The 18,371-nt window shown below is 30.4% G+C and overlaps 1 protein-coding gene across 1 annotated transcript; it reads right to left on the bottom strand.

The window, feature by feature from the left end:
- Nucleotides 1–3,613: 3,613 nt before the first annotated feature.
- Nucleotides 3,614–14,347, bottom strand: LOC132031115 (protein DETOXIFICATION 40-like). Its single transcript, XM_059420981.1, has 8 exons — nucleotides 13,966–14,347; nucleotides 12,291–12,560; nucleotides 11,306–11,667; nucleotides 6,580–6,636; nucleotides 5,701–5,939; nucleotides 5,014–5,132; nucleotides 4,834–4,920; nucleotides 3,614–4,076 (listed from the first exon to the last, which is right to left on the bottom strand). The coding sequence occupies exons 1-8, from the start codon at nucleotides 14,296–14,298 to the stop codon at nucleotides 4,011–4,013; spliced, it is 1,533 nt and encodes a 510-aa protein (XP_059276964.1). The 5' UTR covers nucleotides 14,299–14,347; the 3' UTR covers nucleotides 3,614–4,010.
- Between the last annotated feature and the right edge of the window lie 4,024 nt (nucleotides 14,348–18,371).

Raw genomic sequence — 18,371 nt, 5'->3', positions numbered from 1 at the left:
AAACAGAGGCCCTAATATTTTTTTTAAAGAAAATAGGGACAACTACGTATATATACATCTTAAGGAGAAATATTTACGAAACGTGACGATAGTTTTATATTTACACAACATAACATTACAACCCTATACAAAACATGCTTTTTAAAAATAAAAATAAAAAAATAAAAAATAAAAATTGTAAATATTTTTTTCGCTCAAAAATTTATGTATGAAAGTTGTATAAAATGTGTTCTCGCCCAAGGCTGAAAAAGTTCGCTTAAAATTTAGTGTATGAAAAATGTTTGAAATGTGTATATCTCGTTCAAGGCTTAAAAAATCCGCTCAAAATTGTGTGTATGAAAACAGTATGCAATTTGTATCCCGCTCAAGTCTTAAAATTTCGCTCACATTTTCGTGTACAAAGTTCATGTTAGATTTATGTAAAATTAATACAACTACAACAACATTGTATACAACTTTGATACAACATTCAAGACTTAAAATAATCCCTCAAATTTTTGTGTATGAAATGTGTATATCTTACTCAAGGCTTAAAAAGTTCGCTCAAATTTTATGTATGAAGAACGTATGAAATGTGCATATCTCGATCAAGGCTTAAACATTATGCTCAAAATTTTATGCATGAGAATAGTATGAAATGTGTATATTTCGCCCAAGATTTAGAATTTCAATCACATTTTTCGTATATAATATTCATATTAGGTTTCTGAAAAATTAATACAACTACAACAACATTGTAACAACTTTTATACAATATTCAAGGCTTAAAATTTCCGCTCACAATTTTGTGTATGAAAATTATATTAAAAATTTCACTCACACTTACTCATTTTATACTTTTTTCATACAGCTTTCATACACAAAAATTTGAGGTGATTTTTTAAGCCTTTGAGCAAAAAAAAAAAAAAAACATAAAAAAATTATTTTTTGAAAATAAAATAAAAAATAAAAAAATATATGAAAATTCGTCATGTTTCGTAAAATATCGTTATGTTTTGTAAATAAGGAAAACTATCATCACGTTTTGTAAATATTTCTCCTTATATATATATATATTTTTTTTTTCCCAAGAAAATATCGTTATATATATTTTTATTTAAAGTCTACTTTTCTAGTTTTTTTAGATGCCAAGTCATTATTTACTGTTTTATAATCAATTTGTTCTAACAATTCCTTTTCAATTGATATATAGCTAATCCATTCAATCTATCTTGAGACATTATTGATCTTAGATAAGATTTTATCAATTTTAATTTTAAGAACTTCTTTCGATTGAAGTAACAGCTCATATATAAAATATATCTTTAAAGAGAAAATGGGCCCCAAATGATTGCTTTATTGGCCTTATAGTCGAGCCACCCCTGAGAAGTTGTATTGTTGCAATTCATGTTTTTAATAGGTTGTTGATCCACTTTTACTAAGTATGGCCTGAAAACGGGAATTGTTTCTTGCTATTTTGTGCTTGAAATAGGTTTCATATCGACTTTGATTATGAGGCTAATTATGGCTTGAGAACGGTAATTGTATTCTTGCCATTTCAAGCTTTCTATTTTGGTTGACTTTGAGGAAACTAATTATGGCGTGAAAACGGTATCTGTAATCTTGATATTTCATTCTTAGTAGGTTGATGATTAACTTTGATGAAATTAATTATGGCATGAAAATAGTAATTGTACTCTTGCTAGAAATGCACGTAAAAAGAATTCAAAAGGTTGTTTTAACACAACTCGCACCTTTACGCACCGAGCTAGGATTGATAGAGATATTTGCTTTATTAGGATCAAGCGCTAACAATTATGCTAAAAATTATAGTTGATGGCAAGGACACGACTTTATTTTAAAAGCAAGCTTCACATTCGACCATGAGTCATCCTAAACCCATCACTTGAGTCTTGCCATAGGCAGGATGTCTGATAAGTAACATGATTTGGAATCTAACTTATGACTTTAGCTCTGATACCACTTATTAGGATCAAAGACTCATCATCATGCAAAATATTATACTCCTTTCGGTCCATTTTACTTGTCGTGATTCCTGTTTGCACACCCTTATAAAAGGAATTAATAATTAATTATATCTTGATTTTTAAAAATGACAATTATTCTGGAACAATTATTTTTAATAAGCACGACAACTAAAATGGATAGGAGGGAATAGCTGGCAGCAAAAACGCTACTTTATTTTTTAATCAAACTCATCAAGTATCATGTGCAAACATAACTTTGACATGAGTCATCCCTGATCCATCGCTTAAGCCTCACCATAACAGGGTGTTGGCGTTACTCAACAATAACATCGAGCTGTAAACAACCTCACTGCAGGGTCCTCTGATTCCATTAGTTCTTCTTTCTAATTTGGTTTTGGGTCTCTCTTGGCCCATCCACAATTTGTGTATCCTTCGATTTCTATTCAATTTTGGATCCTATAAAAAGGACTCCGGTTTTTTTTTTATAGGTTGCAATTTCTAAACATTAAGCTTCCGTTTGGTCATAGATTTTGGGAGCATATTTTGAAGATTTGTTTTCAAATATTTGTTTGGCCATAAAATTTTGACAGATTTTGAAAATAAATCTTCAAATTCTAAATTCTGGCTCAAACCTATTTTTGGAACAAGATCTATGTTTTAGCCTTTTCAAAGCTTTTAAAAACTACCCCAAACTTTTGTGTTTTATAAAAAAGTTCCATCTATTTATGATCCAACTAATTCTATCTATCATGTTCCTTCATTAAGGTAACTAGTTCTTCAGATTTGTAAACCCTTGCTAATATATGAGGTCTCTCATTTCTTACATTGAATAATCTTTGCTTGTGATGGCGATAAATTGGCTGGAAAGCCTAGGCCTTTGGGAAAAAATGTCTTCATAATACATATCTTGTCTAGGCTTTTAGAATTCTGAATGATAACAATCTTTTCGCCTTGGACATAAGTATCTATCTGAGATTAAGAAATTCTTCAGAAGCATCTCAAAATAATATATAAATAAAACTTGATGAAGTGTGATTTAGTAAAGTATGGAACCACTAGTAGAAAGTACAAACCTGTGAGAGCAAACTATGAGCATCAGAGAAATTGTCACTAGTCGTTGATTTTCATTCGGTTGCTGCAGCTAATGTTTGGCCTTCTTTTTTAAGTTTTGTAGCGCCCATAATGAATCTGGTTTTGAGATTTCCGACGAGAATTCTGTGACTCCACCTTTTACCGGTTAACAGGGTAATATAGTTTGAATTTCAATACTTTTCTTTGTGCTCGTATTGTAATTTGAATTGTAGTAGCAAGTAAGTGTATTATTAGGAGTTGTTATTAAAATATCATATTCTGCATAATTTGAGATTAGCAAGTATGTATGTTTTGTATTGTTGAGTATTCTTGATAGTTTTTAGAACTTATGGGTCTAAGTAATGTTTCATGTTTTCCAAAAAAAAAAAGTGAAATATATTTTGAAAAACTATGGTCAAACACATTTTTAAAACTTGAAAAACTTCACCAAAATCAAGTTTTTCACATATTTTTGGGAATCTATGGCCAAACGCTAGCTAATAATGATAAAGAGTCACAACTTGAGGCATATCAATCTGTAAAAATCAAAAATAATTTTCAAAAAAACAAGCAAATTAAAATTTTGAAAAGTAATACTAGCAAACAAGTTACAAAGATGCATTTCATTCCCAAAAGAGATATATCAGTGAAAAGTTTCAGCTTAAATGCGTGGGAAATATTACACGTACATCTTCTTTTTAAATGATCGTAGTGTCTGGGTCAGCTTGCGCTAATATTACGAGTACATCTTCCTATGTCAAGTTTCTAAATGAGGATTTCAAAACATTTTGGACCTTCTCCTGCCAAAGCCTTTTCTATATCAACTTCATGATTATTATCTTGATTCTTGGTCATCTTCATTCAAAAATTGGTACTATTCCTGCATTATTAGGCTTTGTAGAAACCCCATTTGTAAGAGAACGTGGAAAAACCCTTTGGAATGAATCTCCTTTTTGTCCATCCAAGATTCATCTATTCCTCTAGAATTGGTTCTTTTTTGTCATCCCATGTTTTCAGCCTACTCAGAGCTGATTCCACCTGCAATCGGAGGCAAATGTAGAATTTATAAATTATAATCAATGGATTCAGAATGAGTCTAATCTACACAAACACAAGTATAATTCTTTTTCTTTTTTTTTTTTGCATATGACTCCACTTGTGGATTAAGTCGAAAACAACGGGGTCAGTTGAACCATTGAACCTGCTCTAGATCCACCTCTGCTAGCAGAACATGTTTAACTCAAGGAAAGTATGCTCATGCCGTACTTTTGTATTCTAAGAGCAAGTTCATCTTAGATTCATTGTTTTATATTGATGATAATTACTCCGTTTGTTCCACTTTATGTGAGATTATTACTATTTGGAGAGTCAAATGAGTTTTTCTTCCCGTATTTTTTCAAACACTTTTTAAATATTTTGAATTATTAACTATTGAATTATAACATTTACTATGTAGCTTTTAAATATGTAAATTTTATTGTTTAAAAAAAAAACTTGAAGATTCTATTCAAATTCAGACTTAAATTAGTCAGTTTGACCCTCGTACTCCGAAATGTATAATATAAAGTGGAACGGAGGGAGTAGTAACAAAGCAGAGATCCTTTTCAAGATTGGCCTGACATAGTAAAATATCCTCCTATGACTAACTTACATTGGTTTAATTCCTAGTTATACTAACTTTTTCCCCGGAATGATGTACAATAGATAGGTAACAAGATGACTTACAATGAACAAAAGGAGTTTTGTAACCAAATGGTATTTTAGAAAGAATGTTTGTCTAATTAAAGAGGTTTACCTCTTTATTCCAATCAGTTCGAGCGGTAATCCATATCAAAATGATTGTTTGCATCACTGTACCTCCCAGCATTCCTGACCATATACCCTGTATGCACCAGAACAATATTGTTATTTTCTCTATTGACAGATCGAATTAGAAATTTGTTTTTGTGAATATTAGTGGAAATGGTGGAATTACCTTAGCACCAAGTTTGAAGTAAAAGCCTAGAAGAGCACCCAATGGAACCCCGACAACGTAATAGCAGCCTACATTGACATAGGCCACGAAGGTTTGCCATCCACAGCCAACAGCCACACCTTTAAGATTTATATACATGAATTTTATCAGATAAGTGATCCTAAATATGATTCAAATCCAATCTAGTACCTCTGATCTGTAAGAAAAATTCATATGTTCTCAGTTAGGAGTGGCAAAAGAGCAGGTTGGATCGGAGATGGGCGTCAAAATCGGGTAAAACAAAAACAGATAAAATATCCAATCCGCCCATATTTAACACGGGTAAAACATGAGTTAACCGACGGATAATATGGTTTCAGGAATAGTCAGGTGAGGATACAAGCTAAAAGCCAAAATAAGCTTAGACTCCTGAAAGCGAGATCTCATGAAAATAACAAGCAAACAAATGGGTATTTGATAATATGGATATCCATATTATCCATCTAGATATCCATTTTTTAGTAGATAATATGGATAATATCCATATTTGATCCATTTTTAAAAAGTCAGTTATCCAATCCATGTCTAACTGGTCAGATAGGATGGTTATTTGTTTTTCTTTTTTAACCATTTTGCCAGCCCTAAGTGTATTTCCCACAGCATAGTAGCTTTCAAATTGTAAAGGAGGATGCTTAATAAAGCTCTTACCTGATAAGACAGGCTGAATTCCGTTGAGTATGAGGGAAACCGCAAGCAATGGACAAAGATCCGAGACAGCTTCAGCCACAACTTCACCCTCGGTAAAGGCATAACTGATGAGGCGACGCAATGCAAGCACGATGATTGCAGCAATGACCGAGAGAATGAAAGACCATGACGTAACCACGATAACAGAAAAAGCTGCTGATTTTGGATGCCTTGCTCCTAGTTCATTGCTCACTCTCACACTGTTCATCAGCATGTCGCATTAAAGGTTGTTAGAAAAGATACTCCATCTCAATCCATAGTTAGCCTCATAATTAAGGGATACTAGCACAAATAGCCAGTCGGCTTCACCGTTAACTTTTTCAAGCCAGTATACATAGATTATACACTGGTTATACATGTATTATTATTTTTAAATAGAAAAAAAATGTGTATAATAAGTGTATAATCTATGCATACCGGCTTGAACCGTGAATGGTTATACACATATTATACATGGATTATACATATATTATACATCTGCAAGCTAATTTTAGTTGGTTCTGCTGTAATAACATGTAATTATGTTTAAAGTGTTGCAATTTGCATAACCATTTCCATAGAAACTCAAATGACTTAGGAGTTTGCTTATGAACTTGATGAATGTATAATTCCAATATGCACAAAGAAGCTTGGAAGATATTGGAACAAATACAACACAAACTTTCAGTGGCATTGCACTACCATCGTATGGTACAAACATAGTATAGCCAGAATTACCAAAGAACACCAATAATAAAAACGCGATTCATTTGCAGTATGAAAAAGATTATCTAGCTCAAACATATATTTCAAAAAGAGAAACGAACAACGAGAAAAAGTAAGGATAAAATGAAAACTGACCTTGCTGCTGCATTGAATCCAACTGATATCATGAAGACCCAACCAGAAATTGTCATGCTTGAGTTATTTCCACCAAACACAAAGGAAAAGGCAAAATGGTTAGCAATTGAAAATTTGTAACTTACCTTATTTATAATGTGTACTAGCAAGTATAAGTGCATAGTTTCTACAGTTAACAAATAATTAGACTTACCTCTTATGTAATGAAAGAACCATCCCTTAAAGTAGTACTTGTGCTATTTTTCACTGATGTTCATAAGTACGTTTAACTGATTTTTTACTAAAGAGCATTTATCTTTGAATAATATTTGTAAGTAGATCCTATTTTCTTGCATAATATGTATCAAACTTTTCATGTATGGACTAAAATATGAAGAAATAACAACAATGTCCAAAAAATGCAAAAAGTTGAAATAGGTAAACCTTTTGAATCATATCTTCAAATCAAAAGTTTTATCATTCATGCCTTAGAAGAATACTCCAATTTGATTTATAAAAGTCAAACACCCTATAAGCTTTTTGAGTAAGTTTTATTAGTTTCTAATAATAAATTTTGCATATTCAGACACATGTTTCCCGTACTATAGATCATAGATTTAGCAATTTTAGAAGAGTATAAGTTCTCGTAAACAATATTTACATAATCATATCGTAACTGTCGGTAACTCCATTTAAGAGCATTGGTTGATAACTTAGAATAATTGGCACCTAACCTGCTATAACATGTTGAATCACACTGACAATGTGAAAAAATCATTACACTATCGGTGTATATAACTTAAATCTTTTTTAAAATAGTAAGAGAAAAATATGAATAGTATTGCAATCACATAAAATAATACTCCAGTAAGTACAAGTTATTACACAAATCTAGATGTTAGCAGTGTTTTTAAAACAAGTTTAATAATCTATATAAGTTGTACTGTCAGCACTAAAGCAGGTCTGCTTTTAATACTGTTTCTATTCCTATACCATTCTTTTTTTTTTAAAGAAAAGAGGGATTAAACTATTAGAAAAATTCTGCCTCCACACAACATGACATATTTAAAGGGGAATGTACGCTTTAAAGAAAAAATGAGTAGTAATCTGGAATTATTCGACCTAAAAATATAATTTTGTATATCCTTTAGTCACTAAACTATGCTCCCATCAAATTGTTCAATTATAATGACTTTCTTTGATACTTTCGTTCATTGTCACTAATGTTTAACTAAGCAAAACTAATAACCTGTGAAAGGTAAAAAGTGTTTATTTTTTTTAAAAAAATACTTATTTTAGACAGTAGCACGGGTTTTTAAGCATTTAAGCAGAAGCTGGAAAAAAAAAAAAAACTTCTAAAAGAATATGTGCATTTGATTTTTTTTTTTTTATGATGAGATTACGTACCCATATTAGCATTCGTATTTACCAAATTAATTGATAGTGACTTTTTTATTTGACACTTAAAAAGCACTTTTTGAAATATCGGTAAAAAACAAATTACTAATAAAATTACTTTTTAAATAATGTAGCCAAACACAAAGTGTTATTCTCCCAAAATACTTTTTCAAGCACTTTAATTAAAAAAAAAAAAACATTTCTCAAAATTAGTTGATTACTGAATTTGTTCCGTTGCTGAATTGGATAGACCGAATAATTTAAAAGCATGTGCTCTGGCTTGTGTGGGCTCAAAGGAGTAACGTCGCTAGTAACTTTTTCGTGCAATAATTGAAAAAGTTTTCTGCGTTGCTGTTTTGGTTGAAGAAAAAAACCATACAAAAGTCTTTACCACAGGCTGACATTTTGTCCTCTATCTCTTTTTAAACAGGTGTCCATTTAGTAGGCGTTTGAATATGAAAATCAAATACTTCCCTTATTTTAATTTATATGAACCTATTTCCTTTTTAATTCGTGTCAAAATGACTGACCTCTTTCTTAATTTGAAAACAAATTCACTTTATAAAATGATTTACAGCCACACAAATATTCAAGACTTATTTTGAACCACAAATTTCAAAAGTCTGCACTCTTTCTTAAATCTCGTGTCCAGTCAAATGGATTCATATAAATTAAAATGGAGGGAGTATTTTTTATTTTATTAGAAATTTTGAAGTTGGAGTTAAAAATGAAGTTGTGTTTGGTTATAGGTTTTGCAAATATTATTTGGTTGTTTCAATGTATTGAAAGTGAAATTTTAAGTGTTTTTCAAATTTCAAGTTGTATTTTAAATTTTCATTGCTTAACATTGATTTCCAACTAAAGTGAAATAATTTTCCCAAAAAAGTGAAAATTTATCATGGCCAAAGAGGTCCTTAACTTGTAGTATATATCAATAGTGAAATGAAATTTTTACATATTGCAATTTAAGTTGTTATATAATGTTATTTTTCATTTATTTTTAATTACCAATAAATATTATTAAATAGGATTACTTGTAATTACTTTTTAAATGACTTAATTATATCAATATTTTCTACGTCAACTAAACAAAATTAGCTCTTCTTTTTCTGTTTGCAACACGCACTCTGTATTCTTTAGTACACTCCGTTCACTTTTACTTATTCACTATGGACTTTACATACCCCTTAAGAAATACATAAATTAAGTGCATGTTTTACCGTGTTAGCCATATTAATTGGTGTATAATAGTATTGGATTTGAAAAATCATTTAGAATGAGTAATTAACGCTAAGGGCAAAATAAGAAAAACAAATTATTTTTCTCTTGATATGCGAAACTCAACAAATAAAAGTGAAAATGTATTTTTGAAATAATGGACAAGTAAAAGTAAATGCATGGAGTAAAATGCAAAAAAATAGTTCTTAAAGAAAATTACTTCTCTACGTCAACTAAGAAAAGAAAAGGAGAGAAAAAAATGAGCGATCACTGCCACATTTCGAAGGAACTAAGAAGAGATGACAAGATGATCAGTTCAATCAATGCCACATTAACTACTACAATCTTAATTGTGGCCAAAAGGAGAGTATTAAATAGAAAGAGACAACTTATCGTTAAACTGATAATAGAACATGTATTTTTATACTACAAAATTTTCATTATTTAACTATAGTCAATTAAAATATATGTTTAACTTCAATTTGAATCTTAAATTCTTAACGTTAACTCAATCAACAAATTAAGGTATTTAAACCGAAATGGAATCGGAGAGAGTATCAACTTAATTAATGTAAACCTAAGCCACGTTGTGACTCAAAAATAACATTTCATGATCACTTTTCGACCCTATATTTGAAAAAGAGAAAAGACATGTTTTAACCCCTGAACTTGGCATGAAAACTCACTTTAGCAACTAAACTTAACTTCTATTTTTTTACCCCCCTTAACAACTTACGTTTTAATTGTTTTCCACCCTAAAAAATAATACCACTCATGATAGGAGGTGTATTACACTATGCAAATGTCATTCTTACTTCAATGCCACATCATTCACGTCGTTGCCATGTCATTGCCATGTCAAAATTACCAACATATCATTTTTTATTTTTCTGTTATTATTTTTTTTCTTTCTCTTTCTTCTTCTTTCTCCTCATCCTCACCCTATTTTTATCAACCACCATGCCGCTGCTACTGCCACCGCCGCTGCCGCCGCCTCCGCCGCCGCCGCCGCAAAAAATTGGACGAACTGCCCTTAAAAAAAAATCATCACCATCATCTTTAACCCACACCCACCACCACCACCATCATCTCCCCACCAAATTTCATCAAATTCCTTAAAAGAAAAAAAAATCACCACCACCATCTTTAACCCACATCCACAACCAGCACCATTTCTAGCAAACCCATTTCTTCCACCACCATTATTAGCAAACCCATTTCTTCCACCACCATTATTAGCAAACCCATTTCTTCCATAACCCATTTCTTCCATTTATTTTTGAAAGAGAATCAAAATACCCACATCCACAACCACCACCATTTCTAGCAAACCCATTTCTTCCACCACCATTAGTCCCACTTACACTTAAATTCGTTCAAATTAGTTGTTTTGGTTGTTATTGTTGGCCATTATTAGTATTATTATTAACAAACCCATTTCTTCCATAACTTTATTTTTGAAAGAAAACAAAATCTAAATCAAGAAACAAAAAAATGGTGAAAATGAAAAGAAAAAAATGATGAGAATATAGAGAGAAAAAGGGATTTGTGAAGAAGAAGAAGAAGGATGGGGCTGTGGAGGGGGGCGGGGCTGTGGCGGGTGGGGTGGGGCGGGGCTGTGAAGAAAAAGAAGAAGAAGCAGCTGTGGCCGGGGGGGGGGGGGGGGGGGGGGGGGGGGGCTGTGAAGAAGAAGCCATGGAAGAAACCAACCAGGCAGCCATGGAAATTTTAATGTATCTTGAAGCTCCATAACGGTGCTTATATTCGGAAATCAATATTCTATGTGGTTGCTTAAGACCATAAGATTTAAAGTATATTTTAATACATTATACACATCTTTAGTTTAAAATTACATCTCAATTATGTGTTGAGACAAACTAAGACGCTAAATAAAAACTAGGAGTATCAATTACTGTAAGTATAAGCTATCTTGTGAGTTGTGACCCAAACATAATCATAAAAATAGCGTTTACTCGCTACTTTTTGGCTCTATATTAGGAAAATGGTCACTATCTAAGTATTTAGTGAAATTTGAAATTGTATGACAGTAGTTATTTGTCGAATCTGGAACCAAAAAGTGACTATTTGTGAAATGCATATCCAAAATAATTGGCAGGGGTTTAGGTCTTACCAAATAGAAAGAGCATCCAAAGCCAATTCAGGATTTTCAAGCAATCCAGCAAGCAACACCACAATCTGAAAATACCATGTCTCCAAGCACAGCATCACCGCCGACGCCGCCGACAACTTAAAAAACCCCGGCAAGCCGGAAAATGCCCGCCAACTGAACCCTTTCCATGTCTGTTCACACCTCTCACTTTTCACAATATACACAAATTGGCCTATTACTATTATCCACCATGACAAACTCAATACTAATGAAGCACCAAGTAACCCAAGCCCGATTTTGTAAATCACCACCCAACTTAGCACTAAATGCAATGCTAGTGTTGCAGCGGAGATGTATGCGCTCGGTGCTACGATGCTTTGTGCCTGCAAGTAGAGGTGACAAAATTAGCTCATGAAAATATGACCCACCCGACTCGATCAAATTTGAGCTAATTATTAATTAGTCTTTTTATTGGCTCAACCCATTTTAGTCGATAAAATTTTGGCAAACTTATCCACTAATATGGCTAAAATATACAAAACGTATACACTGGTTATGTATGGTATGTGTTATGTATATTATATGTATAGTATACGTATATTATATGTATATTATACATGTTTATATAAAACCTATACATTTAGTCATATTTTGTAAACTAAATCACCCAAAGGCATTGGGCGGTCATTTTCCCTACAAATTGACATGATATGCAACTTAAATTGACTCATGAGAAAACTAATCAAAATCATTTTAAAAAGAATTTTTTTTTTAACTTGATATGTTATATAGAGCATATAATAAAGAAAACTAATAAGTTTATTAGGTATTAAAAAAATTATATAAGAACAACCAAATAAATTATAACTTAGTAAGAATTTAGCAGGTTGGTTATGATCTGGACTTCTAACCCATTTCAGCCTGCGCATTTTAGTCCAGATAACTTTTGACTCGCTCATTTTGACCCGTCTAAATTCAATCCAACCCGTCCATTTAACGCCCTTACCTGGAGGAACTTCTGGATCGGGAAATTGATGGCGTAGGCGAATATTTGAGGGATTAAACCATACACAAATATGGCCGCTGCATCTGCAATTCTTTCTGTTTGGCCTAGAAATATCAAAATTGGCTTGCTGAAAATGTACGCCACAGTTAGTAAAATTCCTGTTAGAGTTAACAGAACTGTTGATCTTTGAAGATAAATTCCAAGCATATCATATTTCTTTGCTCCAAATGCTTGCCCACATAGTGTTTCAACTGCACTTCCCATTCCCAACTGTAATTTAAAAAATAAAAAAAAACAATATTAATACAATTTCACACATTTTTAGGATAAATCTGATTATTCCAAAATTTGTTCAAACAAACATACATTCCAAGAACCTATATCACCAAGTAATGCTAGTTTCTTCATGTTCAAAATAGTCCTAGTTATTCTTAGTATGCGTTTGGATATGAATTAAGTGAAATTTGAAAACGAATAGTATTTGAAGTTGAAATATGAATTTTAAATATGTATTTAACTTGAAAAAAAAGTTGAGATTTTGCTCCAATTTGGACATAGATAATTTTTACTTTTTTTTTTCAAAAAAAAAAATTGAAAACATTGTTTATTTCACGGAATTTGAGCAGTTTTTTAAAACATTTTGGGTGAAATTTTTCTTCTACTTATAGAACTTCAATTTATTTATTTTTTTGAGTAAAATGCATGTTCAAACACAACTTTAATTTCCAAAAGCTATTTTTCGACGCTACTTCAATTTTTTATTTTTTTTTGAAGTTTCAACCAAATCTATGTCCAAACGCTAGCTTAATAGGCGTTTGAACATGAATTGATTAAAATGAGAAAAATAAAATACTATTTTGAAAAGAAAATTTCACTTGAAAAACTGGTCAAAATCAATGTTATCTTCAAAAATTATCCTAATGCATAACCAAACAATATTTCAATGTTAAAAAAAAAAGAAAAAAAAATTAAAAATAATAATAAGGTCCAAAAGGTAATTGTTTCAGCAAATACATCACAATATCTCCGATTTTTCCCAGCCAGACGATCTATCAAACAAGTTATCTACATTAACAAACACCATCCTATTACTGTAAGGGAACGTTTGGTATGAAGCATAAGCAAAAATAATTTTGGGATAAAAATTTAGTACCACCTTATCACTTATTTGGTTGTTAATCCTGGGATAAGTAATCCCAGCATTAAAAATAGTACTGGGATAACTTATACCCATCAAAGGGTGGAATAATAATCCTGAATAAGTTATCCCATGATAAAACAGGAAAATTGACTAAAATAGCCCTGAGGGAAAATTTTAGGCATTTTAGGCTAAATAGGGTAGAGGTATTTTTATAAACAAACAACTTCTTCTTAAAAATTAGGCAATGCATGTTATTTTAATACAACATACCCAACAATGGATAGAAAATAATACCATGATAACAAATCTCAATATAACTAATCACAGAATAACTAATCCCAGCATAACCAATCCCAACATTACTTGTCTTCAAACCAAACGACCCCTAAACAATAAGCAAAAACTTGAATCCCACTATTTCCAAGTAAGAAAATGTTTCACAGCCTATCTTCATCAAACAGAGTTAATTTAGCTCAAAATAACTCATTCAGATATTTAATCAAACATGTAATCAACATTAACAAGCACACATACCATAAGTCCATAAGCAAAAACTTGAATCCCAGTATTTCCAAGTGAAGCAGCAGCAAGTTCAAGATTACCCAAATGTCCCGAAAATATTTGAGTAGACATTGACATGACATAATTTATCATATAAACCATAACTGCAGGAGCAGCTAGGTGAAATAGTAACTTCATTTCAATCCATGTAGCTAAACGGAATTTACTCCACAAGGGTATTTCTGTATCTAAAAGTACAGTTTCAAGCTCGTTGCTCGACTCGAAACTGTGATTTTCAGATAATTGTGATAAGGGTGTCCCGTTGTTTATAAATGGCTCGTAAATGTCGGATTTAGAAGAAGCCATGAATTCCGGTATCCGAGGAGTGAGAAGAAAGATGTAAAGATGTTAATGAGAATGAAGTGAGTGTATACATATATATATATATAGAAGGAAAAAAACAATTAAATAAACGTCAGTGCTTATGTGGTTGAGATTTAGGATTTAAAATTATTGATCCGATTAATTTAAATTTTATTGCGTTAGATCTATTAATTTTGTTGTATAGTGCGTTACTTTAAGTATATTGTTTGGTTTAGTTATTACTTTGAATTTTATTATATCGTACTATCGAAGCAGATATTTCGTAATGGTTAAAGTGTCATTTTATTAACGAACAATTTGGTATAACTGTGTTGTTACCATTTTTTTTTCATATTGTTTTTCTTATTATTTAGTACCCCCTCCATCACAAATTATTTGTTTTGATTTTTAAAAATAGTTGCCTCAATCGTTTTAGAAGTTTAAGATAAAATTAATTTTTTTTTTCTTATTTCACCCTCAGTAATGTTGATTGAACTTTTTATCCTTCATTAAAATACTCTAAAATAGACAAAATTGTCATTTACTATTTTTTCTCAAATAGTCATTTAATTATTTGCCTAATATTTAGGATTTTGAAGACAACTAAAATTTTATTTATTTTAAATCTTTCCTTATTGAAATTGTGGAGGAAATCTTAATACTTATTTGAAATCAACTAGAAGAGTAAGACAATTAAACCTCAACTCGAAGAGTAAGACAATTAAACTCCAATGGTATCCAATTCCGAATTACAATCGTGATACTTTTTCCTATCAAAGTCAAAAGACAAATTTCACGTGATCATTGGATTATACTACGGTATGCTAAAATTTTTACTAAAATACAAAGATATATAGCATTTTTTAAGTCAAGTATGAATTTGTCATTTTTATTTCCTAGAATATCTAACTGTATCGCTAGAAGCAACATACTTACATAAAATCAATTAATTATTTACCAATTTTTTAAAGCATTGTTATTTCCCTTTATTCGATGTAAGCCCTTTACATGTTGTTTGGATCGTTGTTACCTATTGTTTTGTATTTTATTGTTACTACACATACAACATTTGTACTGTTACTTAAATTTTAATATACCATATTGTTAGATTCATTGTTACATAACAACGAAAAGCTTATTTTATGTAGGCACAAATGACCTTAGAAATGTTGATTGAACATTTTGCCTTTCATTAAAAGATTCTATAATAGATGAAATTATCATTTACTATTTTTCTTATTAAATATATCTGTAATTATACATAAACACTAATAATATACATATTTTTTTTAAAGTAATGGTCACTTTCTTGACTCTGATAGTCACTAAAAGTAAGATCATTCAGCGACATAATGAGCAAATTAATATGAAAAGTAAGATAGTGGCCAAATGAGTTTCAAAGGAAAACCAAATGGTCTTTTTTCTGCCACTAACGAAATCGTAACAGAGGCACTTTAATATGACATTTTCTTAATATTAAATGCTTATAAGTTATAAGAACCATCAAATTATATCTACTCCCTCGAGTTTACTTTACTTGTAGTCTTCACCAAAAATAAATGGTCTAAAATAGTTGTTACTTTAAGAAACTAAGATATAATAAATTATTAGTTTGCATTTTTATCCTTAAAAATAATTTAGTTAAATTACTTTTTAATTAATGTTTTCTTAATAACGTGTGAAAAAAATGACAGGTACGTAATCGATCCATGTAGCTAAATATATAGAAGGAAAAAACAATTAAACAAACGTCAGTGCTTATGTGGTTGGTATTTGGAATGGATAATACAAGCGGCACCACTTGACTGTTTGTTTTGTTTTTCAATCATTTGGTACTTGAAACTTTAGGGATCATCCGATTAATTTAAAATTTATATTGCATTAGACATATTAAATAACTTGTTTAGATGGTCATTATCTATTGTATTGTGTCGTATTGCTATTTTAAATAGGGTAGACGCTTAAAATTGTCTTTAAACTATGCGAAATGGAATATATTTTCCCTCCATTGATAGGTGGGGTTAAATATATCCTCGTCGTTATTGGTTGGGCTCAAATTTGCCCCTGAACTATACGAAATGAAGCAAATTTAATCTTATTTTAAATGGTAGAAATTTAGCTCGCGGTGACGCCACGTATCACAAAGGATCAATTTTTTAAAGGGAGGTAAATTTGAACTTTTCCCATCTTGCCTTTACTTGTTACTTTACCCTTTACATTACCTTTTTATAATACTACATCTATTTCAATTTATATGTCATTTTTTATTTTTCGATATTCAAACTCTATAAACTACGTGATGTAATTAATCTAAGGATGCTGAATAAATATAGAAGGAAAAAAACAAACGTAAGTTCTTATGTGGTTACGATTTGGGATAGTACAAGCGGCACCTTGACGGTTTGTTTTGTTTTTAATCATTTGGAACTTATTGATTCTATTAATTCAAATTGCATTATTATACCTATTAATAATACCTATTAAACAACTTGTTTGGATTGTTAATTTACTTTATTGTATCGCGTTTTTACTTTTAAATTTAAATATTTATTTTAGTTGTTGTTTAAATTTTATTGCTCCCGCGATCACTCTCAATTTATATACATTATTTGACTTAGCATAAAATTTAAGAAAGAAAAAAAAATTGTGATCTAAAATAAACCTTAGACATTTGTGTGACTATAAATTATTTCATTAGGGTAAAGGAGAAGTTTTAGAGTTGAATTAATTCTAATTATAGGAAGGTAACATCCTTTTTTAACAAACTAAAAAGAAATGTGTTTCATATAAAGTGGGACAGATAGAGTATATTGTATTGTCAAATATGTTGTTCTGTAACGATGAAAAATGTCATTTTAAGTAACGACCGATTTAAGGTGATCAGATCGTCTCGAAAAAGTGATTCTATTGATGGGATCTAGTATGAGATCGATGATCTCGATGAGATGATATTTCAATCTTTCTTTTTAGAATGTATTGATTTGATCCTATAAGTGGGACCAAGCATGTTGGTTTCGCACGACTATTGCGTTGTTGCTTCTTGCTCTCGAGTTGGAGCTTATTGGTTGTTGTGTTATGTTGGGATTAAATAAGACGTGTGTTAAGCAAGTAAAGTAGTCAAAATCAAAGAGGAAAACAGAGCTTCTATTCAATAGGGTTTTCTTTTCTTATCTTACCCTACTTATTTTATAATTGTACTTTATCATTTATATTACCTTTTTTTAATGATTTTGTGGAATATTATGTTTTTTTTTTGATAGGGAATATTTCATTTTTAGATATAAACTTTATCAATATATTTTAAAATATGAAAGAAAATTATATATTCCTTAAGGAAAAAAAGCAATTATTTTCATATAGTTTTTTATTATCTAAATTTTAATTTTAAAATAAGTAATTTAATCGATTTTGGTAAGAAAATTAGTAAACGTCTTGATAGTTAAAAGAAGCAAGTAAAGCAGTCAAAATCAAAGAGGAGAACAAAGCTTCTATCTTTTTCTTTTCTCATCTTACCCTACTTATTTAATAATTCCACTTTATTATTTATGAAACACCTTTTTATAATACTTCTATTATATTTATTAAATAATACAATTTTATATTCAATATATTAAAGCTTTGATCAATATATTTCAAAATATAAACAGAAAGTGTACTACGAAAGAAAATTTTCATTTCTAGAAGTGGAACCCACAAGCTAATTTTTATTATCTAAATTTTAATTTTAAAATATTGAGTTCATCTAATCTATTTAGTTTTTTTTTTTAATTACGATGTGATATTTTGGATCTCAATTAAATTAGTATAATCGAAAATGAAAATATTTGTAAAAAAGGTCACTAATTTAATATCAGAGAGAGAGAGAGTACCAATATCTATGCAGTTTAAGTTGCTTCAATTTTGCGTGCTTGGGTTGTTCACATTATAAAATATGACTTCTTAATCTTTATTTTAATCTATTCAAATATTATATTTCTAAATAATACAATTTAATACTTTATGATATATTATGTTAAACTTAGATATTTTAACTATACTATTGAAATATTTTATAAACATAAAGTGTTTTTTACGAA

This window comes from Lycium ferocissimum, chromosome 9 (genome assembly GCF_029784015.1).
Source record: "Lycium ferocissimum isolate CSIRO_LF1 chromosome 9, AGI_CSIRO_Lferr_CH_V1, whole genome shotgun sequence".
Lineage (NCBI taxonomy): Eukaryota > Viridiplantae > Streptophyta > Magnoliopsida > Solanales > Solanaceae > Lycium > Lycium ferocissimum.
Note: the sequence above shows the minus strand (reverse complement) of the source record. Positions and strands in the feature narration are given on the sequence as shown.